General features: G+C 41.2%; 1 protein-coding gene and 1 long non-coding RNA gene across 2 annotated transcripts in view; one reads left to right on the top strand and one right to left on the bottom strand.

Moving 5' to 3' along the window:
- Nucleotides 1–26,849, top strand: part of MYO1D (myosin ID) — a 154,938-nt gene that overhangs the window by 80,282 nt on the left and 47,807 nt on the right. The window contains exons 19-21 of the mRNA XM_044447106.1: nt 1,026–1,130; nt 13,940–14,053; nt 21,469–21,623. Of these exons, the coding sequence (XP_044303041.1) occupies nt 1,026–1,130; nt 13,940–14,053; nt 21,469–21,623 (374 nt within the window). The remainder of the gene's footprint in view (nt 1–1,025; nt 1,131–13,939; nt 14,054–21,468; nt 21,624–26,849) is intronic.
- Nucleotides 2,412–25,942, bottom strand: LOC123031786. Its single transcript, XR_006416388.1, has 3 exons — nt 25,930–25,942; nt 10,664–10,667; nt 2,412–3,176 (listed from the first exon to the last, which is right to left on the bottom strand). It is a non-coding gene; the product is annotated as an uncharacterized LOC123031786 (long non-coding RNA).

The raw sequence follows: 26,849 nt of genomic DNA, 5'->3' as shown, positions 1-26,849 counted from the left end.
TCCTATATTTTTATTTTATACTGATAATTTTAATTTTGTATTTGTAAATCAATGTATTTTTTGTATTGTTATATTTAATGGTAATTTATTATGTACTATTGTATTTCAATGTATTTTATCATGTTGTAAGCCGCCCCGAGGTTTCGGCAAGGGGCGGCATAGAAATGTTATAATAATAATAAAATAATAATAATGTACGTGCCAGGCAAGACTGCTCTTTCGGCAGAGCTGTTCTTTCATCCGTTCTTCACTGATGACACCTCCCTCCTCTGAGTTTGGTAAGCTTGCATATCACCCATATGTGTGATGCACAGAGGCCACGATGAAGAAAAGCAGGTTGCTTACCTGTAACTGATGTTCTTCGAGTGGCCATCTGTGCATTCACACAACCCACCCGCCGGCCCCACTCGGTGTCGGTAAGTGGATGATTTTTTTTTCTCTTGGTACAGTACTCTAATTTTCATCAGTATCGTTGGGATTTAATGATGCTTGTTGTTGATTTTATTCTCAACCTCTAGAGGGTGAACGTTCAGTCTTCAAGACTGAGTAAAATGGTGGACACTCCGCTCTATTTATACCACTGAGGGGGAGGGGAGCGGAGTTTCCCTCCAAAAACCGTTAGCTTTCTAATCTTCCGGCCTAGGCACTGCGTAGGTGCAGCATCCATGTGTGTGAATGCACAGATGGCCACTTGAAGAACATCAGTTACAGGTAAGCAACCTGCTTTTCTGACACAGAGCTTTGCTGCCCTCACATTCCAGACCACCAGCATACGGCTGCCCAGGTGTCCGCTTTAGCTGAATCAGCAACATATCTGCAGCTACTTTCTTTGTCAAAGAAAGCTCAGGAGTTTCAACATGCCCCATATCTTTTCACAGGATAGATCTAACAAGATCCTAGGAAAGGTATCTTTCAAAGCTTATCTTGCATTCTGAAGATGCTAGTCTGGAATGGTGAAGTTACTGTGGCTTGTATTTAATTGATGAAGATAAATTACCTACCTGTTTTCCTGTTTCCTTCTTTAGATTCCAAATAATTCTCAAGCTGCAAGATCATTCAGTCCAATTGCCTCTGAGTTGCAAAGAAAGGACAAGTTTATGAATGTTCTTTTCTCATCTCATGTCCGCAAGGTAAGCACTACAAACAGCTGCCTAAGGATTAAGAAAGCTTCCAAAAATGGTGGCAAGCATAGAGAAAAAAGCTTTGAAAAAACAGTTTTGCAAGGCTGACACTTAAGAAAAGTGACTTTTAAAAGAATAGTAAAGGTGCCTTTACAATCTGGTACCCTCCAGATATGTTGCAATATGCTGGCTGGGGATGATGGGAGCATAGTTCAACACATCAGAGGTTTCCAGATTGGGTGAAGTTGCTGTTACATCTTTGAAAAAATGAGAAAAATGTTGGCATTAGAGTTGAGAGTTGGGAAGTAGAATTTACAGTTGGAGCTCAATGTCTTAAAGTATACACAAGAAAAAAAATTAAAACCTTATACTGCAATGCAGACTTTTCATGTGCATTTTGAGAAATTCTACTTTTGCAACAGCTCATGGGCTCATCTGTGTTAAGCAGCTTGAAGAGGGAGGGAACTCTGTCTTAAAAAGTTTTCTTTCAGGCATCTTTGGCCTGATGCAGGTACCATGTCTTTCAGGTTTGCTTATTTTAGAAGGTGTTGGTGAGGTCAGAAGTGGCTTTATATTAGAAGTGGATGAGGCAGAGGCCCTTGCCTGTCTCCCATCTTTGGAGAATTCCTGAGTACCTCGTGGCTGCCAAGTGCCATGTCCTCCTCTAGAGTCTCAGTGCAATAGTGAGCATGTGCTCAGGATGCACATGCACAGAGCGTTAACCTTAAGCAGTCAACACTTGGTTGTAACAAGTGGCAGAGTATTTGGTTGGCTCCATTGCCTGAGGAGCTGAACTGGTATGGGCATGTGGGGAACGGGGCATGATCAATATGGCAGCTGGAGGCAAGATAGTGAGCCAATTCACATGATCAGATCAGCCACTTGAATGTAGGCTGCAGTGCATGCCTATGTTGAAAATGCAAATTGCAGGTTGTTGTTTTGTCTGAACCCAGGTAGTGGAGGTTGTACCCATGGCCTCTTCTAGGGTTGCGTGAGAGGGAAATGATGTGACAAGCCAAGGACACTGTTTGAATGTTCAAAAGACTGCAGCAGTAGTGACTGGGCAGTCTGGGTCAGTCTGAAACATGGCTCTCTGCCTGTGGAAGTAAGGAAGGCATCAAAACAATGCAGCTGCCAACTGCCAGGGATGATCACATGGGAAGGTTTGGGAAAAGGTGGAATGAGTGGCAACAGCAGCAGTGCTCAGGAGAAAGCACTCCTGTGCGGGAGGGACCTCTTTGCATGTGTAAGGGGGGAAACACAAGAAAACACAACATGTTGCATCCTAATTCCCTATTCTGTTCCTCTCTAACTTGCTTGTCTTTATTCCAAACAACTGTTGCATATAGCTATGGCGGGCTCAGCTGTCTTTGGTGGACCAATTAATTCCTCCAAAAGTGTAAAAAGCACTGAAGCACTCATCACTGGCCGCCCATGCATAGCCTCCAACAAATGCTGCAGCTGAATATAATGCCAAGTAGTACTAGCCTCCCTGGATATGATAAGGATTGAATTAGGACCTCTGGAATTTCTGACCCAGAGGGTCTGCCAAGAACTTTATTTTTCACTTTGGCTTGTCTTGACAGCTGTCAAAAGGTGAGTTGTGAAGAGAAACCAAAGCCGCAACTTATCTTTTGTCATGAAAGGGGAATGACTGCAGAATCCTCAAGTTTTGACCATGCTGCTTTGAGTGCTAGTCTCATGTCTCTACTCTTTCCTGATTTGCTAGGTGCTCAGGAAGATGGAAGAGTATGAACCACCCCCTTTTGCAGGTGTATGCAAGTTTGAAAGCTTGCTGCCCCCCCACCCCCACAATCTTGAGAAACTATTGGGGATAGTGCTGGAGTGGGTACCTGACACTATTTTTCTAGATTCCCAGTGCTGCTTTACTACTACTACTACTACTACTACTACTACTTACATTTCTACACCACTCATAGCCAGATTTCTCTGGGTGGTTCACAACATTAAGTCACCCATCCAGATTTCAACTAGGCCTGACCCTGCTTAGCTTCCAAGTTTACACAGGTTCAGGCACTTCAAACTATATGGAAACTAATGTTTAATGGTTGTTGACTGTGATACTCAGTCTTTTTTCCATCTGTCAGACCTAAAAGACATGCCTTTGATTTCTGCTTTATGTTTTTCCCTTGCTTCTAATTTGTTCCAATTTCTTTCATATTGTTAGAAGTAGTTGTATAAAAACAAATGACTCCACTATCTAGAATGTCAAAGCCTCCTAATTTATAGAACCCTCACTCTTGCTTCTGCTCTGCATAGGATGCTGGTAATCCTCCAAGTTTGGTAGCTTATGGGCATTTTGATTGGATTGCATCCTTAATGCATCTGAAATTGTGCTATTAGGCACGCACAGAATGGTTTGTCCTTAATATTGTTAGAGATAGCGTGTGTGTTTCTGGCTTTATTTCTCTTCTTTGTATGAGCGAGGGAAATAATTTCCAACTGAGCAGGTCATCTGAAAGATTGCAGGCACTGAGGCATGGTCTTATTATACCAGGTAGTCTTGAGGAGCAATGCACCACAAAAAGAGATGCTTGCCTGCCAGATTGCTGTGAAAAGTCTGAGGTCTTTTGCTGGGATTTGATGCACTCTCCCAGAAAGAACAAGTCTTGGTTTTGCATTCACACAGCTATACACAGCGCTCAGAAAGCAAAGGAAGGTTTATCCAGAAGAATGTAAAGAGCAGGCATAAGCAAAGATGGTTGTAATCTTTCTTCATAGGATCAGTCCCTTGATCATTTTAGATGTTATTTTCTGCATTTTCCTTAATCCTACAATATTCTTTTAAGGTACAGTGACCAGAACTGTACACAGTGTGGTCACAAAACATATACATATAACAGGAGTATAAAACTGGCAGTTTTATCTTCTGTTCTTTTCCTAATTATGATTAACATGGACTTCGCCTTTCTTCCCAGCAGCTGCACACTGAATTGACATTGTTATTGAGCAGTCCACCACGACCCCAGGATCTCATTCTTGGTCAGTCACTGCTAGCACAGATTCCATCAGTTGATACTTGATAATAGGATTAAGCTGTTCCCCCCTCCCCCGACCCCAAATGTGCATCACTTTATACTTGCTTACATGGAACCACATTTTCCATTTTGATGCACATTCTCTCAATTTAGGCATCTCCTTCTGGACATCTTCACAATCACTTCTGGTTGTAACCACCCAAAATAATGTAATGTCATCAGCAAACTTGATCGCTTCAGTATTCACCCCTAGTTCCAGATAAGATGAAAATCATTGGTCTAAATACATATCTCCATGGAACCCCAATGTTTACATCCCTCCACTGGAAGAATTTTCCACTTACCACTTATATCTACTCTCTGCTTTCTATTATTTAATCAGTTACTGGTCCATAAAAGAAACCCACCTCTTACTCCATGACAGTTTAGTTTGCTCAAGAGTCTTTAGTGAGGGACTTTGTCAAAACCTTTGGGAAGTGCAGTTAAAAAGTGTCAACTGAGTCACCTCTGTTCACATGTTTTTTGACACTAGAACTCAAAGACAAGACTGTGGAATTTTTTCCTCAAGGCCTACCCTTCTATATCCTTACTCATTTTCTCTTTTATCATGCTTTCAAACAGTATCCCAAAGGAAAAGTGTTAAGGTCATTGGCCTGTAATTCCCCTGAATCCCCTCTGGATACTTTCTAAAGAAAATGTTGCTATGTTGGCCATTCTGCAGCCATCTCCTTTGAGTGCCGTGTTCCTTCTGGTCTGGTGACGGTGGATCTGCGGCACACTCAGGTTTTGGGAGGCTTTCATTGAAGGCATGACAACTGCAATTCACACAGATAAGAGAATTTCAAAGTCATTAAGCGTCTGGCTTAGTACTACTATTTGGTAGGAGGAGTAGTTGAAGATCCCCTCATCTTCCAGGGTCACAGGAGCCATTCAGCCAGGGAGCATTTCTACACTTAGATGCTGACTGGTTTCAGTTTCTGGTTACTGAATAGTTGAAGCCGAAATGTAAGTTCTAAGAGGGTGCAGTCATATGCCTAATTTTAATCTAGATATAGTGAACATTCTAGAAACTAGGTAAAATGAAAAAAACCCAGTGGAATGGAAGCATTTCTGGATATACAGTTTACAAGGAGGATGTACTGGAGATGCTGCTCTGTGTATCACTAGAAAACCTAAAAAGGGAAGACTCTTCCACAGAAGCACTTTTCCTTCTTCTCCTGTTTTCTGGGAACAAGAGTAAAAAGATAGCTTGATTCAAAACTCACCAAAGAGAGTAACAGCTATTCAGTTTCCAACAAGAAGAATTCACCTATTACGAGCTTCATGCCTAAATCCTACACAGAATTACATTTTGCCAAAAGATGTGAAATTTGGTAGAAAAAAAGAGTGACTGAGACCGCTTATTGGCCGTGAGTTTATTGGCCACAGCTTTAGAACCAGAAAGGTAAAGACCAATGTAGTTATAGAACCTTCCACCAGGGGAACCCTTGAATTCTTCATGGAGTCTTGAGATAGTTCTTACCCATGTATATATGCATCTTTGTTTTCTAATTGTAGCCATCCCAAGAAGCTAACAGGCTCTACTGGTATTTCCCTTTGAAACTCCACCTTGGCTTCTCGGGTGTTGTGGGAGAGAAGCTGTTCCTCAGCAGACCTGTTCCTCATATCACAGTCATTAAAAGCAAACCCACTCTCCATCAGCAGAGGTGAGAATGCTGGCCTCACCACCTTGCCAGCCATTTTCCCACCTGGCTTAGCCTCTCCTACCTGCCTTCTGAATTTCTCTCCTGGCTGACCTTGTTGCTGAGAGAAGGTTCCAAAAGCTCCAGAACTGCGAAAAGGTGGGAAACTCCCCTGAGGTCTACCTGCCTGCCGATTGTAAATGTCTCCCAATCAGGGTGGATACCAAGCAGGACTCTATCTGCCAGCCTAAAGTGGGGTGTCAGTGACACCAAAGGGGGCTGCCTCTTTTGAGGGAACACAAGGGCCACCCCTCTAGTTACAGTTCTAGTTTCAGCATCAAAGAAGAGCAGAGGGCCAGGGAGGAGAGTTGCTGCAGTCTGTAGGAATCCCCTCTCTCTCCAGGCTGCCTGTCCATTTGTCTTCTAGTCCAGTGTGTTTGTATCATGTACCAGGGCAATAGGATAGAATGGGGATTCTGTTGAGGATACCTTCCATGCCATGACCCAACAGGCTCCCTGCCTGAGCTGACAGTGGTTGTCTAAGGTTTAATGGCAGATCCAATGGCAAGGCCTGAGTTGTAGCAACCAGACAGCCCAAGGTCAGAACCAGATTTACATATCAGGACAGAACAAGGATGTGGCCAGGAACGAGCCAAGTGACGAGAACAAGGAGGAGAAACAGAGGTGCAGGATACTCAGCAAGCATCAGGCAGGATGCAGGCACTTACGCAGGATAACTGGGCAGGATACATGACACAACAGGGTATGCAGTAAGGCAGGATACACAGCATGGAAGGATATAAAGAGCAAGGCAGGATACAGGTCAGGCAAGAGGCATGCACCGCAACAAGGCAATGTGGCAAGGCAGGATACACAGTGGGAACCCAGGAACAGGCAGGAAGCAGGTACAACACCAAACAGGGAGACTTGTGTTGCTGAGGCCAGTCCTGGAGGACTCCCAGCAAATGTTCACCAGTAGACTCAGAGTTCCATCCTGTGAGTATGGTGATCGTGAGAGATACAATCTCTTGCATCTGTTGGGAATTAGACTCCAATGTTAACAAAGTGGAGTCAGGCAAGATATCCAGTGCACAGCCTGGTCTAGGTTTTTTTGGATGCATTCCACTCAGTACAGCCTGAAGATGTTGACAAGATGCTTGGACAGGTTCATGCAACCACATCTTTTCTGGATCCTTGCCTGTCTTGGTTAATAAAGACAAGCTTTGTCTAATAAAAGCTAGCAGGAAGGCAACGACTGGTTGGGTCAGGGAGTTGAGTAATGCCTCTTTATAATAAGGAATTGTCCCATGCCATCTTTGGATGCAGAAGATCTTAATAATCTTAGGCTAGTGGCAAATATATTGTTCCTAGATAAAGTTCTTGAGCGGTCTCAAGCACTCCTGGATGAGACTGATTATATGGATCTCTTTCAGGCCAAGTTTTGGTAGAGAAACAGCCCTAGTTGCCCTCTGTGATCACCTATGCCAGAAGAGAAACGGGGGGAGTGTGACCCTGTTGGTATTCCTGGATCACTCAGGAGCTTTCTGTACCATCGACCATGGTATCTTTCAGGAGCAGCTGCAGCGTTCTCTCCATTGCAGTGGTTCCACGCCTACTTGGAAGGCCAGCTCCAGAAGATGGTGCTTGGGGAATATTGCTCTGCCTCTTGAATTCTCCAGTATGGGGTTCCTCAGGGATTTATCTCCCACTACACCCCACCACTAGTTAATATCTACATGAATCTACTGAGTGGAGTAATCCAGAGTTTGAGTGTGTTTCCATCAGTATGCTGATGAAGCACAGCTCTATTTCTCCTTTTCATCTTCAGCAGGTGAGGTTGTGGATATGCTAAACCAGTGCCTGGCTGTGAAAATGGACTGGATGAGAGCTAACAAACTGAAGCTCATTTCAGACAAGACTGAGAGGCTGTTAGTGGGTATTTCTTCTGACCGGATGGAGGGAATTCAACTTATTCCACATGGAGTTGCACTGTCCTTGAAGGTTTGTAGCTTGGGGGTGCTCCTTGAGCCGTCTTTGTCACTTGAAGCCTTGGTGGCATCAGTGGCATGCAGTGCCTTCTACCATCTTCAGCTGGTGACCCAGCTATAGGCCTATCGGGTCAGGGATAGCCTGGTTTCAGTGATTTATGTTCTTATACTCTCTAAACTCAATTATTACAATGCACTCTAAGTGGGGTTGCCCTTCAGGACTGTTTAGAAACGGCAGTTTGTGCAAAATGCAGCAACCAGATTAATAATGCAGACCAGATGATCCAAACATATATCACTAACTCTGACCTACCTGTATTAGTTGCCTATATGCTTCCAAACCCAATTCAAGGTACCTTTTTAACCCTGTAAAACCTTACAAGGCTTGAGACCATACTGCCTGATGGAACAGTTCTTCCAACTACAGTCTGCCTGAAAGCTATGTTCAAGATCTGGGGCCTGTCTCCAGTTCCCACCTCCAATGGACATTTGGTGGGTTACATCAAGGAGAAGGGCCTTTTTAGTGGCGGCCTCCCAGTTATGGAACAGGCATCTCACCGAGGCCTAACTGATGCCACTTTAATATCTGTTTGGTTTCATGTTAAGACTGCCCTCTACCACAGGGAATTTATTTAGTTTACTGTTATATTGAGGCTTATGTTAGTTGCTTAAACAGCTCTTACAATTTCATCTGTATAAGTACTGTAGCTTTTTAATAGCTTTTTCAAATTTGGCTTTTAAATTCTGTAAATTTAATTTTAATTAGGTTTTGTTGCTCTCTGTATTTTATATTTTATGAGTTGTAAATAGTCAGACAGCTTTGACTATTGGGCAGTACAGAAATATGAATTGTGATAGTGACAATAGTAACAATAATGCAGTAACTTCAGAGAAGAAGGGTGGAAGTACTCAGTTAAGAGAAATGCTCTTGTCTCGCTCTCACATCTCACCATTCCTTACAGTGGGTGGAGAGTCTGTATAACTGTCTCAACAGAAGAAAAGGAGCAATGTCTGTTTCCTTCCAGACACTTCACCCCTGAGGAGGAACCCCAATAATCTCAGTCTTTGCTGCCTCTCCAGTTTCTGCAGTTTCTGAGTGTGGAGTAGTTTGGCACAGGGCACAGTTAACTTCTTAAAGTATTGTGGCACAAGCCCTTTAGGTTGTGCCAGTATGGGTAATTTGGACTAACTGACAAGCTTGGGGAGGATTTTCTTATACCTCCCTAATTTTGTGGGCACATTCTTGCATAATGTGTCCAAATGAGGGCATGAGGAGAAAGAGTTCTCTTGTTTTTCTCCCAATCAGACCTGAATTTAGCAGGGGGGAGGGGTATCTCTGTGGGCATCCCACCTTTTTTTCTGGGCTGTTCTTCAGGGTTGCTAAGCATATATTTCTTTCCCTGCACCAGGTCCTTCCAATATTAAATATTCTAAATTTGGAACTTTCCCATTGATGATGGAGTGGAGTGGAGACTCCAAGCACTCCAGAAGACCTCCTTAATCCTTGGATGGCATGGATTGGTGCTTCCCATGATGCTAGGGTTCAGTGTCACCTGGGCATATCACCTAAGATTAGAGATGTGTCAGAAATGGGATAGGGAGATGAAAATCTGACAGATTTGGGGGCTCAGCTTTACAAATTCCATTTCTTCAAGACAACACCAGCACAGGATTAACAAATCAAGCTAGCATATGGATTTCTGTTTTTAAATTGGGGCTTTGGTTTGGATTTTTTTAAGCCTGGGAAACTTGCTCAACTTTTCTGCCTCTGCCTTGTAATCTGTGCCAATTTAGGTGCGTAAAAGGTGCCTAAATATTGCACAAATCTGAAATTAAGCATCAGAAAATTCAAGATCACAGCAGACTGTGTACATAGTGAGAGGAGGATGTTTTCATATTTCACATGTTAAATGCTACAACAACAACAACAATAACAACAACAGCAAGAACAGCTAAAAGAGCAAACATAATAACTCACATCTAAAAAGTTGACTTACAGTTTGTGCAATTTATACACCTTCATGCAATCTAGGTAAATTATGCTAGACATATGCAGTTCTTGGCTCAAAATTACTCAAATATTGCAGGAAATTTTGTGGCAGCAGAAATCAAAAACCTAGCTAGGCCCATTTTGGGCTGTCATGTCAGAAATGTGTCAAAAGTCAATCGTGCTCAAACAGAATGACTTTTCCAGTATTGCATGTCCCTACCTAAGACTCAGCCAAGTCCCGTGAAAATGATCGAGCCATGTCATTACAAATGGGCTTCACGCTTTTGGTACTGAACCTCTTTTCTACCACCTCAAAACAATTTCCATGCTCCAGCTGGTGAGGGAAGCTGTCTTTCCGCCAGTACTTCTCTGCTCCAGTGGAGTCACTGGGGGCATGGAGGTGAGTACTCAGTGGTAGTTCAGGTGGGATGTTGCACCCAGATGGGTGGACTGAGCTCCTAGGCAAGCAGGCAGGTCTTGACTGAGTTTGAGGGGCAGTCATATTCCTGTGTGAGGATTAAAGCTCTTAGGCTCTAAGGGGATGGAGTTCATATCTAGTTGGGTAGATTGAAGTGCCATAGCCAGCTACCTCATCTGTCTCCTGTGCTTGATTTCCCAGTCAGGTACAGACTTGTGCATGGAGGATCTCCAGATAACCCCAAGGTGAATTCCTTAGGCCAAAAGCCTGACTTCACACCTGGAAGTAGGGTACCTGCCAGGAGTGGGAAGATAAAAGCTCAGGAGAGATTTGGGTAGAGATCTCCTTTGGGTAGAAATCTCAAGGTCTGCTCTGGAAACACCCACCACAGAGCTAGGCAGGAACAAAACTGAAAGTAGGTTATTCCTCCACTAGGGAATGCATGTCAAGCATAATTTGCACAACCTGCCTCCTGGCAGGAGTGGGAGAAGCAACTCATCCAGGAATATCCTCCTCCACGGCCAGAAACTGATGAATTTTTTGCTTTCATGTAACTCTGTGTGCATACCAATCACTCAACTAGAGCCACTGAGATACGAATAAAAGGGCAAAGTAACCGATAACAGCACATTCAAGTATAAAACTATAAAAGCAGAGAAAGGAGTGGGTATGGTCATTTTGTCCAAACGATAAGCGTATGTAAACTAAATGCAAACACAGAAACAGAGTTAGTGGAAAGTTGTAATGGCTAATACATGCCTTGTGTTCTCCTTGCATTCTAAAATCGGTCATGATACCCATTTCCAATTTTGCTTTAATAGCTTTTAAAGAAATATTGTGAATTTCTACTTATAAAGTGACTGTACTGTTCATTCTAAAGAGCAGCAGGAAACCCCAATTCTGGTGTCTTCCTGTGGAGTGGGCAATTGTAAGGACTCATCTAAAATGGGGCCTGAGTTGCAAGCTATCCATAGCCATGTCGAATTAATATAGCTATTAATGCAATTCCTACAGAGTGGATTATGTTAACATTCCTTCTGAAGGCCAGTATTCCAATCAATACCCTGACATTGCAAGAGCAAGCCTAAGTTAATGACAGTGAACAAATGTACTACTGTATAGGTTGCCTGTTGTGTATTTTCCCCTTGGCCATAATGTTCAAGGAAAGAAAGCTGAATTCATCCTCTTGAAGCTGCAGAAGCAGAACAGATCAGTTACTGATTATTCATACAGAAGGAAGGAGTGGAAATGGTAGAAAATCAAAGCCTTGTTTCTCCTGTGTGTTTCCATGGACCAGCATGCTATAGCTGAGCTAAGCAGTCTGCATAAATAACTATTGTGTGTTAAACTGTAGGATCAAAGGTTATCATTGTATGTTTTGCCTTTTTCCCTCTCATGAGGAACCCAAGCCTGCTTACATAGCTCCATTTTATCTTTACAACAACAACCCTGTGAGGTAGGTTGGGCTGAGAGTCTGTGACAGGCAAAAAAATCACCCAGTGAGCTTTATGGCTGAGTGGGGACTCCAACCCAGAACTGTCAGGCCCCCAATCCAACTTGGTTTCTAATCACCACACCACACTGGTTCTCAGAGTTATAGGGTTAATGTTTTTATCATGTGCAATGTGCTAGCAATTGTCAGAATTGTACAAAATAAGGGCAAATTTCCCATCTTCCTGCTCTTGCCTAGAAGGTTCTTTGCTCTGCTCTTCATACCTGATTTGGCCTTTCTGGTACTCCATCCTTGTACACAAATTTAAGACGGTATGTAACAAAAGCAATGCTTGTTTGAAAAACTTGTATTTGTTGCCAGTAAAGAAGATGCCACCTGTATAGCATGAGCTTACTCAGCACAGAAAAATGTACTTATTTTGTTCGTATTTTTCAGTAGTACATATTTTTGGATGCATACACCTATTGACTAAAGTGTGTGTGCACATTTTGGAAATTAAAGCATTTTCTTAGCATTTTTCTTTTTCTAATGTGTACATGTATTTGAACATATTTGTTTCATTTTGCAGACAGTATTGTAAGTTCAGAAACATACAGATTCCCACTATTAAAACTAAAAAATATAAGTGTTCCAAATAAATAAATAATAATAAAAATGCAATGCATCAATGGAATGAATTCATTTTCTGTTCCTGCTTTCTTGCTCATACACTGTCCTTTAGTTGGCTAGAGAACCTGAAACTAGTACTTCCAAAATTGATTGAAATTTACAGTAGGAAGAAGGCAGTACTCTAGGAAACCAAATACCAACTTCCCATGTTCCCAGATCTTTTGCATTCTGATTGGCATAAAACACCAAATTCAGGGCTCGATGAAACCCATGGTTGTCATGGAGGCCTTGATGTCCTGAAGCACACCAAGTAACTGGGGCTCAGTAAGAACAGTAAAGTTTTCAGAACTAGCCTGTGGATCTCCAGCTCCACTCCTGAGGCCACTTCTGCCAGAACAGGAAAGAACAGGGAAGGGTCCCACAACTCAGCCTCAAGCCAAAAAGTGTCTGCATTGCATTCAACCCTCCTAACAGTTTAGAGAAGCCAAAAGAAATCAGAATAATGAATTCCCTAAGACAAACCCCTGCAAGTTCACCATGGCCTTGTTTCTCAAAAATCTAGCTTTCATGATCTGACCATAAAGCTTCCTAGATCACTTCCCACACACCTGAGAAAGTAGTCAAATAGGATTCGCCTTCACAGCACTTCTCACAGTGAGTGAAGAAGTCAGTCACAAAATCAAAAACAGGGAGAGGGAGAGAGAAGCACACACAGAGACAAGCACTATAATTTGCCAGACAGAAACTGGGACAGAGAGGGTCACCCATGGACAGAGACACATATGCGCACATGGACACACCTCACATCTAATAATTCAGTAGTACACCGAGAGAGACACAGAGGAGCTCAAAACACACACATACACAGAGGCAGATTCATGCACAGATGCAGAGAGGTAGATATACACAAATATGGAGAGACATATCCATAGAGGAAGATAGGAGAAAGACACACCGAGTGCAAGAGAGGGATGGTGCACACAGACTAATACAAAGAAAGAGAGAGGAAGAGATACAGATTAACACACAGGGGAAGCAATAAACAGGACACATACGTAGAGGCGCGCTCACAGAACCAGACATGTGCATAGAGCCAGGCACAGAGAGAGAGAGAGAGATTCTGAAAGAAAAGACAACTATATATGCGAGGAAGTATTTGGAGTTAAATGCACAGAAAGACAATCAGGCACGTGCACACACATAGAGCTTGATAACAGTTCTGACTTCCCAGGCACATCACATCATCAGCCTGGAAAAGAAAGCAATATCGAAACAATCCCCTATTGAGATGACTGTGAAATATTATGAAGGTGAAATACAAACACTTTTAAGAATGTACAAACTGCAATAATTTCTTATTTCACCTGATTTAGCAACTAAGTTTGAGTTAGTGGAAGTGCTCAACAATTCTTTTTATCTTATAATTTCTAGTTATTATTTTGTATATAATGCTATTTTGTTAGCTTTGCTGAATTATGGACCATTCTGTATTTTAATACTACTTTCACTTGAAACTTGATTTGTGCATTAATTGTAGAACAAAATTAGAAGCAAAATTAAAACATGCTAATTTGAAGGAAAGAATAATCCTTTATCATACTTTTAATTTGTTTAAAGTGCATGTTTTATTTTTAGAAAGTGATCTCTTTTAATATCAGTGGGTGTTTGATTATTTGCAGATAAATCGCTTCAACAGAGTAGAAGATAGAGCGATTTTTATCACTGACAGGCACCTGTATAAGATGGACCCTGCAAAGCACTACAAAGTAATGAAAAGCATCCCACTGTACAATGTAAGTATTAGACGTGTGGAGTCCTAACTTGAAAATGTTCCATTTTTCTCTTAATTAATAAGATCTCCACTCAGAATGGTATGAAATGCATCTAGGGTATTCTTACCTGTATATCATTACTGTCTTCACTTATTGACTACATTTATTTCAGATTCACTGCAACAGATTCCCTATGTCACCACAACCTTAAAAAAAAACCTTGCTGGGAACTCTGGGGAATTGTAAACTTATCAGCTGGGTAACCCTTAAGTGAACAGTTAGGTATTCCAGCTGTTACAGTGTTCGGTTGCTACGTATTAGCCCAAGACTGCACCATAGTAGTCAACGTGGAATTCACCCTCAAATAAAACAGAACATCTATTTCTTCTCCTTTGCTGTGCTCCCCCACCCCCAGCCCACTGATCTTCTCATCAGACACTATCCTGTAATAAGACTACTTCTTAGCTAACTACCCCTGCATTGTGGCCTGTAATTTTCCCCTTCCCATCTTCTCTTATTTGTAAACACTAATAGAGCCTTCAGCCTATTGGTCAGTACAAAATGAATTTATTAAATAAATAGGTGCTGGTGGCTTGTATTTCTATTTGCCTATATGTTCTGTCTCCTCACCTGCAGGCTGCGGAGTTCTGCCATTACTATCATTCTCTCTCTCTCTTCTATCTTTGCCTTCAAACTTAATAGATACAGCAAGTTTAGTTTCGACAATAGCTCATATTTTGTGCCAGGGCTTGGCAACCATCCTGATGTTCTGAGGTCACTTAGGTTGCTTGCCATGGATAGGCTGGACATGCACATGGTAGGCATGTCATGAACAGAACTGGGGGTCAGACTAGATGGCCTGAGTGACCTCTTCTAACTCATTCTGTTTCTATGTTTTTATGTTTATAGCAAAAGCCAAGAGGAATAAATAAATTAAAATAGCTTAGGATAAGAAATAGTTTAAGATCTCTTAAGTAGATGTGCCCAAATCTCCAAGTTTTAATTCAGTTTGATCAGATTATGCTGATAACTACCAATACCAAAATGCCTCTAAATAATTCTTTGCTGAGACCACACTTGAAGTATTGTGTACAGTTCTGAATATAGCACTTCAAGGGGAGTCATACAGATGTATACAATTATGTTAAAAATGCGCAATGTGAAGAAAATGGAGGCTCCATTGGATGATGCTGGGCTCTAGGGTTATGATATTACTTGAAAACAAGGCTATCGATGGGTGCTAGACAAGACAGCTATATATTGTCTCCAGGCAACATGCCTTTGTATGCTAGTTGCTGGGTTACAGAAGCAAATGCATATTCTGCTGGCAGCTTCAGTGGTGAAGGGAATGCTGGTCTAGATAGGCTTTGGCTAATCCAGCATGGGTCTTTTTGTGTTCTTATCAATAGCACTTCCATGCAGGTTAAACTGATATGCTGCCCTGAACTCTGTGAAGGCATGTCAGATACAAGCATGAGAAACAATTTGATCTGATAACAAATTTGATTTGCTGAACCAAAGGAAGTGACAAAATCTGTGGTCAAGTGGATCTCCTCAGTTGCCACCTTGATCTTCCATCTTGAAGTTACCACCTGCCCACTTTGTTGCCGTAAATCAAATTTATATCCTATCTTATCGTTCTTTTCCAGTGGAAATGCAGGGTTCACAGTGATTAATGATGTCTAATCCTTACTCCCATCCCCAAATCATGTTCCATCATCGTTGTTTTGTTACATTTATACTACACCTTCTGAAGAACTCAGAATGACTTTAATAATCCCATTTGTTCTCACAACAACAACCCTGTGAGATACATTAGGCTGAGAGTGAGTGACTGGCACCAAGTCACCCAGTGAGGTTCAAGGCTGAGTGGGGGCTAGAAGTCAGATTTTTTGAGTCCCGGTCCTGCACCCTCCCCACCACATGACATCAAACCACACCGGCTCTTTATGGAACTTCACATGAACAGTTGCTGTCATTTATTTTAGTTTTTGTTTTAAAAGCTGGTGCCATGCTTACAAGTCATGCTCTTCAGGGATCTGTTTACACAGGTAGCAAAAACATTGCTATAGAAAGGATTTCAGTTAGTCTGTGAAAAATACATTGTACATGAAGGACCAAGTGCTTTGAAAATGATGTAGTACTGACAAGGTAAGGGGCAATTCAAGATCACTGTATAGCACCAGTGTTGGAATTGACTATCTATGGCACTGTTTTTTAAAATTTATTTTTATTTTTTTTAACCATCTCTGCCAGTGCAGCCACAAAGGGATTGTCAAGTCCTAAGCAAATAGGAAGCAATAAATGTAAAGGATACAAATGAGATGTGGTTCATTTGTATCCTTGGAAAAGGATTGCCTGCCTTTGTCAAGCTGAATCACAGCTAGCTGCCAGGTTCCATAGAGCCTGTAAGGTACAGATGAAAAATAAAGCCAGGTTTTGAACACTCGCCCTAATCTAAAGCTGTGAAGGTTACTGATATACCTTATGGAGCTCTATTGGAGCAGGAGTTTCGCATGAAACTTTCCCAAATGTTGAAGAGCAAGAGAAGTTTATGCAAATATTATTAAAGGTAAAGGTTTCCCCATGACATTAAAGTCCAGTCATGCCTGACTCTAGGGGGCAGTGCTCATCTCTGTTTCCTAGCCGAGGGAGCCCGCGTTTGTCCGCAGACAGTCTCCGTGGTCATGTGGCCTACATGACTAAACACCAAAGTGCACAGAACGCTTTTACCTTCCTGCTGAAGTGGTACCTTTTTATCTACTTGCATTTTGTATGCTTTCAAATTGCAAGGTTGGCAGGAGCTGGGACAGAGCAACGGGAGCTCAGTTGTCCGGATTCAGACTGTTGACCTGTCGATCAACCAGCTCAGCAGTTTAAACCACTGCGCCACCGGCAGCCCCCATTTTATTATTATTATCTAGAGGCTAATGCATATAATCGTTTTTGTATTCCAAAAAAACCCCTTATTTTTTTATCAGCGCCTCAGAGGATATTTTGTTGCTCACAATCTCAAAGATACTTAAATGTGTATAAATTTTTAAATACAGGCACCTTCTGATGTTTATGTAGGCATAGCCAGTATATGAGTATGCAGTAAAACAAGGGAAGCTTGAAACTATGTTAGATGATTTAAACCTCCCTTGTTTTCCCTTCTTTAGAGGAAAAACTCCATTATTTGGGCTGATGGAAATCCTTTGGAAAAGAAAATGGGCTGCTGATATTCGTGCCTTAGTGTTTTTCTTCATCTATTATTTGAACAGATATATTTCTTTTAAATCTATAAGATGGATTGGCCTTGTAATGTGTTCAGGAGCGAGCCTTGTCAAAATGCATCTGGCTGCCAGTAGTGTTCACTATCACTGTTTCTAAAGCTGCATCCCTAGGGAAAGTGTTGCCATGGAGATCTCAGGCAGTCAGCTGATGTCTGGTCCTGCTGCAGCTTGTTTTCTAGCTCAAGAAATAATTCTGTCACTTCTAACCTTTAAAAAAAGACAAATGCAAATAGAATGGAATATCCCTTGGTGTGCCTTTGACTTCTGGCAGTAGGAACCCCAGTGACTTGAAGCTACTAATGATTTTTGTGCCTGACTTTGACAACCATGCTGTTTAGCTATACCAGGTAAAGGGCAGCAATAATAATAATAATAATAATAATAATAATAATAATAATAATAATAATAAGAAGAAGAAGAAGAAGAAGAAGAAGAAGAAGAAGAAGAAGATAATTACAAGTTTGAGGGGCAATATAAGATTTAAGAAAATAATACATTTTGAAAACTGAAAAAAGATGGTTTTCTCTTTTTTCATCACTATACTAGTTCTATTCAATTGACTCAGAGCCAGTTACTGCAGCCCAGTTTGGCATGTTGAGAATGTTACATAGTAGATTTGTGCAAACCTCAGTACATTGCAAAGTACAGTTGTTTCACTATGCTTCTGCCTCACAAGGCAAACCACATTTACCTGTGCCATTTCCAAGCTGCCAGAGATTTAAATCAGTTATATAAATTAATTTACCCTACTGAAGGTGTGCAGTGTTGTGCCACATACAGTTTACTGGAGCTAAATGTGGGTTGATACTTACTGCATCCCAACAATTCATAGGATCATGAAATAGCAGAGGGGGAAGGTATCAATAAGGCTATTGGGTCCCACCTCCTGCTCAATGCGGCACTCTGAGTTGAAGCATTTAGCATGTTTAACTACAATGCTAGACGCGCCTCCTTGTTCTGTAATGCTAGAATTTCAAAAAGGCAAGAGTTTTCCAGGAACAAAGGCTAAGAATTATGCTCCAACAATGGGCAGTAGAGCACAATAGCAGACATCTTCAACAGGAGCCACTGAGTGTTGCCATACAATCCTGTTTTCTTGGTTGCCCAGCAACAGAAACAAGACAGCTGAGCGTAGCTGAGCAGAAGGAAGGATAATAAAATGCAAGGGCTCTTTAGATGGTCCAAGAACTCTGGGGGGGAAGGAGGTGGGACAGAGACGGGATAAAAGGTTGAATACTGAATGTACAAGGAAGAGGAGGAGGATGAAATAGAAGGGTTCAGGAAGTGTGGGTGGAGGAAGCTGCAGAAGAAGGACTAAAAACAGAAGGAGTCAATGCTCCATGCTCCCATAAATGGGATAGGTCATGCTTTTCTGTCTGCTTGAGTACCTAGAGATCTAGGAAAGCATGGAAAAGTGCACCAATGTTAAAAAGAGACGAGGCCAACCAAAAGCCTGGAGGACCTCAAAATCACTTGTGGTTTCTCTTTCACTTGACAGGTTGCCCTTTGATAGCTTTCTGGGAAAAGAAAAGCAACAAATTAACTCCTTTTTTAGCCTTGTTTCATCCATGTTCCTGGATGGTACCTCCTGAACTTTGACAGAAGGTACTTACCAAGACATTGATGGGATAAGACCTTTCCTTTTGGTCACCTGGAAGTACAGAAATGCACACTTGCAAAAGATGGGTTAAAAGAGGGGATAAACGTATTTGTACAAATACATAAATAAAAATAAGGGTGGCACACCAGTTACCACCACTCCAATGTCCTGCTTGAGCACTTTGGAGGGGCTAGCACTTCAGAAATGGTGAAAACTCTCTGGGGGGAAAATGTGGAGGAGAGAAACCATGGCAAGTGCAAAATGGCTAGTGGTCGGGAATAAGGCAACCATGTCAGTGACAGTCACTCCAGAGTGCCCCTTGGGCATGTCATGGAGAAGCTGGCAGTTGCCCAGGCAAACTCAGCAAGGGTGGCAAGTGACTTATTAACTGCTTCCCTGGATTCATGATGGAGTCAGTTGCTCAGGTACATATGACACAACCACCCATTATGGGTGCAGCAACCTGTACTACAAACCATAAATTGCCAGGTGGCTTATTGATCATAACAAGCCAGCCTGTAGTAAGCAGTCCATTTTTGCATGACAGCTGCCTATGGTTGATGGTTTGTTGTGTTATATGAACTTGTCAGTACCCCATCTCCAGCCCCTCCCCCCCCCACAATTGTGAAAAGAAGGAACAAATTTAATCAAGAATCCATATATGAAGATTGGATACCTCTGAACCATGCAACAGTGCCACATTAAGACAACCCACTGGGTTTGGGCATGCTTCTGGTGTTTTCCGTTTGTTAAAATTCTGGGGTTAATGGCAACTGCTTGGTCGCAAACACCGACCATTTTAGGACAGATTCTCAAAAGAATGATGGCAGGGTAAAATATGAAGTAAAATAAAATTCCTGGAAAACGCTAAGTATCTTGAACCTTTCCAGTCTGGTTTCAGGACTGAATTAGCCTTATTTACCTTGATGGGCAAACTTCACCATGAGAAGGATGGGGCAATGTTGCCCTGCAGTTTATTCTGAATCTTTCGGCATCTTTTGATCCCAGTAATCATCGTGCCCTCCTGGATGGTTTTCTTTGGGGGGGGGGGTGCATTTTAGAAACAGCATTCTTCAATTGTCACTGTTTTAATGGCAGCGTTGGATTCACAGCAGAGTTTTGAAAAACAGTTATAGCCGTTCACTGTACTAATTATTCTTCATACCTGTATCATCTTTCTACCTATAGATGAGAACTAGCTATTCATATCTGGATATATTATAAATGTTTAACAATGCTTGTGTTTCATTTTAATTTTGTTTTGTTGTGAAATAAGGAATAAGACTTATCTATAAATCTAAATTCCTCTCATAGCTGAATGGTAGTTTTTGAAATTTGATTAATTTGTGGGAATTGAGAGACCAATACTATAAAAATAGTTATAGAATGTATAATGATATATATATATATATTTATATATATATCGTATATAATTGTATATATTAAAATATGTACTATATATTCGTATATATTTAATGCAACGTTTAAAGTCCAAGTGGCAGCTATTGCACTGAGACCTACTGAGATGAAACATAGACCTTGCAAAGTAACTGTATGGGGATGCTATACTTCAGGCTAGCAGCTTCAATTTTTATATAAAGCTACAATTTATTTTACATTGTTTGAATAGCTTGAAAAATAATCAACAATTCATGGAAAATTATTTTCACAAATGGAGTAGGCTTATGAAATCTGTTTCTTATGTTATATTTTAAAAGACCAGGCTCAAATCCTCCTGACCTTGGGCTTTCTAATACCAAGTATGTGGGACAGGCTGTGGTTACTCTGCAGGTCGGAAATCACTCTTCTTAAATAATAACACTTTCTGAAAAGCTGTAACAATAAAAAAAAATTCTGATAATTAGATGTTTGTGTGTAGCAAGCACAATTTTGGCGTTTTCCTTCAAGCCTAACTTCCTGTATCAGTCATTAAAAGCAACTGTGTTGAATCCAATACAGTCATGCCTAGAGTAGACCCATTGAAATCAATGGAACGAAGTCCAATTAATTTCAGTAGATCTATTCTAAGTAAGACTATATTTTAATCTACCCATTGTAAGCAGAGCCTTAGCCCTGTTAATGCTAGGTCAATCAGTAGCCAATTTATCATCATCCTCAAGAAGCCCATTTTATGCTATATTGCCTTCTAGGCAACACATGGGCCATATTTTTGCTTTTCCTAATTCTAGTGGAGAGTCTTGTCTCCTTGGAAGAAACAAGCTGTTACAAGCTGACAACGATTGCTAGTCACAATGGCTATATATTTGCTCCAGAGTAGGGAGCAGTATGTCCCTGTATTCCAGTTGCCGGGGAACATGAGTGGGACAGTGCACACCAGTTGTGAGTTTTGCACAGATAGTTGTTTAGTCTGTTTGAGCATGGCTCTTACATTCTCGTGTGCATGCTTCCTTAAACCTCAGACTAGAAAGATGGCTCAGTGCATTATAAACTTGGAAAAGCCAATAGTATTCCAAGTCTATTTCTTGACTTGTCCTTCTGCAAAACTACCACTAAGGCGTGGAACTGTGATAGCCTTAACATTCCCCTCTCACTTTGTACAGCTGACAGGACTGAGCATCTCCAATGGAATGGACCAGCTTGTGGTCTTCCACACAAAGGACAACAAGGATCTAATTGTGTGCCTCCTCAGCATGCATCCACTCAATGAGAGCAGAATTGGAGAGTTGATTGGAGCTCTGGCAAATCACTTTAAAAGGTGAGTGTGAATGCACATCTCTAAATGTGAAACACGTGAGAGATACAGATACCAAAACACTATAGCAGATTTCATCCTGATCTCTTCTTGCTCATGCAGCTCACATCTAGGAAGTTTAGTATTTTTGACCTTACACAAATACTGTTACAAACTGTTTTGAAGGAGCTGAGCTGGAAACCCTGATGCTTTGGGACAGTTTTTAATACTACCTGCTTAAATATAAATTTATTTATTAAATTATTAATAATTAAATAAATATAAAATTAAATTATTTAATTTTACATTTATTAAATGTAAAAGTATTTATTTACGAACTGCATCTGCATCCAAAACTGTATTCCAGGATGATATGTATCATTTAAAAAATCAGTGCAATACATCAGTGTAATAACCTAAACCCCTTCTGGCATCCTGTCCAGGCACATGTACAAGAGTGAACACATGCCAACACACACCCTTCTAAGGGCCTTTTGAACATTGGTCCTTGTGCATCTTAGTATGTATGAATGGCACGCATGCATGCACACACAGAGGTCTCTTCAAAAAGTGGGGACAAGAAACAACTAGAATCAGGATATGCATTTTGAGGAATTAACAGGTTGTTCCATGACAAATGGAGAGGACAAAAGGAAGGATAAAGTTACCTATATCTAATATTGGATTGCTCATCATAGTTACACAGGGTTTGCTTAAATAATTGGATAATTGTGAACAAAGAGCAAGTGAGCATTCTGGCTCCCAATTGTCAAGCCGCTCTTGCTGACCCAGGGCATTCTGCTTTTGGGACATTTGTTATCATATCTGAACCTGGATTTGTGGGCTGCTTGGGAGAGACAACCCCACTTTATGCCCTAGGTATGTGTGACCTGGTTCACTATGATGTGCAAATAAGATCACATACTACCATTTTTCAACATGCTGTCTACTCCTCCAGCCTCTTCCAGCCTTTTTTTTTTTTTTTGTTGAAAAGGGCTCCAGGAGACATTGTGTATCAACTTCACTGCAGTGTTTATCTTGATCACAAAGTGATGAAGAGAAAGCAGGAAGACCTCAAAAAAGGAAGTCTGTCTGTGATGACTTCCCTCTGGACAGTGGGGCAAGGTTGCATTAAAGGCTTCTAGCCAAAAACTGTCTCAGAAATAGACTCATTTGAACACACTCATACAAGTATCTGCTAAGAGGGTGGATGCAAGGATGAAGTTACAATGTTTAGATGAAAGAGCCCCAGAAGACAGAACAGGACTTGAAATACTTCTTTCCTGGGATCCTTTTAGATCTGTGCTGCAGGCAAAGGTGGAGCATAGTGAAACTCTTGAAGTTTCACTGCAGAAAAATGGTTCCTTGAAAGGTTCCTGCAGGGATGTACACAAATAATGAGTGGGTAATGAGCACAATTATGCAAACCATGAACAAGCAAGCACTGACTCAAGCTACAGGCTTGCAGCCAAAAGAGACAGAATTTTCAGGCAGACTTTGCTTAATGTAGTACTTTGCAAGCTTCAGCTACTTCCTTAGCTTAAATCTTCATGAACTGTCTACTGTGGCCTGCCCCTCTCAAGCTGAGTGGGCTGCCATGTGATAACCTCAAGAGCCATCTCCTTGGCTGGAAGGGCTTTTTGACTCTGCATTGCCTCCTCCCTGTTCATCTGACACCTAATCCTTGGGGCTTGTATTCCCACAGCTCCCTCTTAGTTGGCAGTCACAGGGCCCAGTTTGGCTTTCTCCAAAAGATTAGAGGACACTGAGTTTCTTCCCCTCTGTTTCTAGTATTTTAACTGGTCTCCTGCTCCCATACCCTTTGCACCTTGACAACACCTTCCAACTCCACCCCCCCACCCACCCACTGGGACCTTGACTTACACATCTTCCGCACATTCAAAAACACCCACAAAAATATATCCTTTACCGAAACATTCCACAAGACTCCAGTATATCTTTGTACAGCATCTTCTGGTGAATCAGTCTGGAATGTAAATCAATTGTAAAGAATTTAATACTTTCCACTGCCTCCCATCCCCCACCTTCACTTCTCAGTGCATATCAGTGACTATTGTCAAATCCTCTGCTACAGAAAAAGGAGTTTACAGGTGGGAAAGGGATTGGTGTTACAAGCTAGTACAAGCTTGTACCTAGCAGACCATCACTCTGCATAGCTCGCCCTACTCTCTACATTGAAAATTTCTCCTGATTCATCAGTCTAAACCAATTGCTTCTCCTGATTCATCAGTCTAAACCAATTGTATTTACCAAACAGTTCTGAGAGTTTTGCTCCGGGCAACGTTGCTGGATTTCTTTGGTGTGGTGCAGCGTATACATGCCCCTCCCCTTGCTTTTCTCCTTTCTTTTGAATAGATACGTTCACTAGACTTTTTTTTAAAGAACATGTGGCACAAAATAACGTGAGCTGTCTGCACGTGTCATACTATTCATAGGTGAGCCAAATCTTAGGTCACTGAACTGCCACTATGCAAAGATTGTGAGTTGAGGTGACAGGTGAGACTGGGAGGGTTGTGATACTGACGAAAATTCAAGAAAAAAGCCCGAATGAAACCATCTGGCTAGAGAGGAGGCAGGAGCAGCTACTTCAAAATGAGAAGTATTGGCCTTGACAAAGTATGTACAGTGCACACTTTGGGTTGTGATTGGTTTCTGCTTCACAAATGAAGATATGAAACACGACTTGAGTCATATTCATATGAATATGAATTTGATAAAGCTCAGTCTTCCTCATCAAAAGCTCTTTGGAAGTACAAACCTCACTCCTGTGCTTTGAAAAGGAACAAGGGCCCTATGTCGTCAAACACATGCAGTTGGTTTTACATTGTAATCAAAAGTGTGTCCCAGGATCTATACCTTTCATATCATCTTAGCCATGAATTCCTGGTGGCTGACGGCAGTCCATTACATGTCAACTTCAGACTCTTCTGGCAATGAGGGAATAACACTGCCTTCACTTGCAGAATTGTAAGGATCATGGATATCCCCAGTTGTAACGTCCTTTGCATGTCAAGACTGGCATCTTGTTCACATTAGGGGTATCGGAGAATCTGCACTGGATTCAAATGAGTTTGGATTTCTAGGAATCTGACTTAGGAATTCCACAGCAGACTGGCTTTTCCCAAGTCTCACAGACTTGCAGACTCACTCTCCCTCCCCTCCCCTCCCCTCCCCTCCTCTTTCTGGAATATTACACAAATGTAGTTCCAGAAAAAGAAAAGCACATTTTCTCAAGAAGCAAAACCATGGGATTTTTCATTTGGGGATTTAGGGATTTTTGTAAGTGCAAAAATGTACTTGTGCAAAAAAGTGCTAAATGTAGTGTGCATCAATATGTTTGGAAAATGGAAAAAAATCTAGTTCCATCAGTTAACATTAAATGAAAGGTATCTAAAAATTTATAAAATGTAGACAGAACATGATTAACAAAACCCATATATTCCTAATTCACACTGGTCTGAAAATAAACTCCAGTGAAGTAGTTCTTTTTTTTATCAGCAAACATGCTTAGGATTGCATTCAGGGTGTAACTGAATGCTCATATTTATTATTGGCTGTACTAGTTTTCAAATGCCATCACTTCTGTCATTATGGATGTGCATACAAGTTTGTCAAAGTTCCCCAAATTCCATCTTTAGGCTTGTTACATCTTGTGTCCATATCAGATTGTTAGCTTTACTTTTTTTCTTTTCGTGCAAATTTTTTCATATCTGCAGATGCGGATAAACACATTTTTTGACCCATAGACCATTTTGCAAGGCAAAAATTTATGGACTTCTATCACAGATTGCATTCATGCCTCTGTTTAGTCCAGAAGGTGGGAACTGGTGTGTGGGATAGTGATTAGGCCTTGGAGTTCTGGGTTCTAGTCTCCATTTGGCCTGAAACTCACTGGCCATGTCACTCATTCTCAGCCTAACCAATCTCACAGAGTTGTTGTGTGGATAAAATGGATCTATGTAGACTACTTTGGGTTATTTACAAGAGGAAAAAAGACAGGATATAAATGTAATGTAGTTATGCAATGTAATAATTCAATAATATAGAAGATAATCATAGAGTGAATCCTGACTGAAGATAAGCTGAAATGAATTTCTCAAGCATTTCTAGCTGTTAGTCAAGAGAAACCTCTTAAGCCTGCCTTTGGTGTATGAACCAAGTCCATATTGCAATGGCATAGAGGTTCATTTTCACCAACTGTTTCTCCAATATCAAACTATGCGGCAGTTTGATCTCTCTAATATAGCATTTTGCAGCTCTCTTGCTTGGAGTGGAACTGCAAATGCCCCCCCCCCACACACACACACACACACACACTTCAAAATGCATTATTAGTAAGTTGGTCAAACTATTTTGGTACCTGAGCCAGAACATCCTGGCTGGCTGGCTAGCTGCTGAGTTCTGCTTTGTCAATAAGGTTGATAATTTCATATTTTGTCACTTTTATCTTCCTTAGTTCTTTAGACTCCTTTCCAGAATACATACATTCAAAAACAAATACCTATTTAATCAGACTGGCTTTCTCCCATTCTTTAAGAACAGTACAGCTTTAAGAAAGTTATTGAACTGTCTAATACTCATTAAGATGCTATGAGAACAGATATGTATTTGATCTGATGGGATTTTTATTGAAATGTTTCTTCTTGATCAAATGTTGTCTTCAGGAACATTGTGGATAATAAATGAGCCTAGATTAAATCTGTCTTTTTGTACCTGTTATACAATTAAGTGCTGCCCTTCCCCATCATCCCTTTATAGGGAAGGAGGGCAAATGGGAGGCTTTCTCTGCATTTGATGAAAATGGATGGAGAAGCTCCTGAAGTGGAATATGCTTAATTTTGATCTTCTGATCTTTCTCTGAGAAAGGAAATGAAGCATAATAGAATGGACTACCACTAATAAGCAGGTATTGCTCATAGAAAAGGGTTCTCTGTAGAAGCACAAAACACATCAATTCAGAAGAGCCTCCGAGAATTTGCTAGTGTCAGTTTATATGTCACTTAAGCATTTGTGTACTGTTGGAAAGCTTTTCTTTACTGTGAAGTAATGCAAGCAGCCAAATGCTGGTTATTAACCATATTGTCTGAAGTCAGGGCCAGCCCAAGTGAGTGTAGCAAATCACCAAATGGTGCTGCCACACACCAAATTTAAGGTCAAATCCTTTGATAATGTTGACTTTAAAGGAACATTTTATTTCAGAGTGTGTGCCACCATCTCAAAACACAACAC

This window comes from Varanus komodoensis, unplaced genomic scaffold, assembly GCF_004798865.1.
Source record: "Varanus komodoensis strain SLA01 unplaced genomic scaffold, ASM479886v1 scaffold50, whole genome shotgun sequence".
Lineage (NCBI taxonomy): Eukaryota > Metazoa > Chordata > Lepidosauria > Squamata > Varanidae > Varanus > Varanus komodoensis.
Note: the sequence above shows the minus strand (reverse complement) of the source record. Positions and strands in the feature narration are given on the sequence as shown.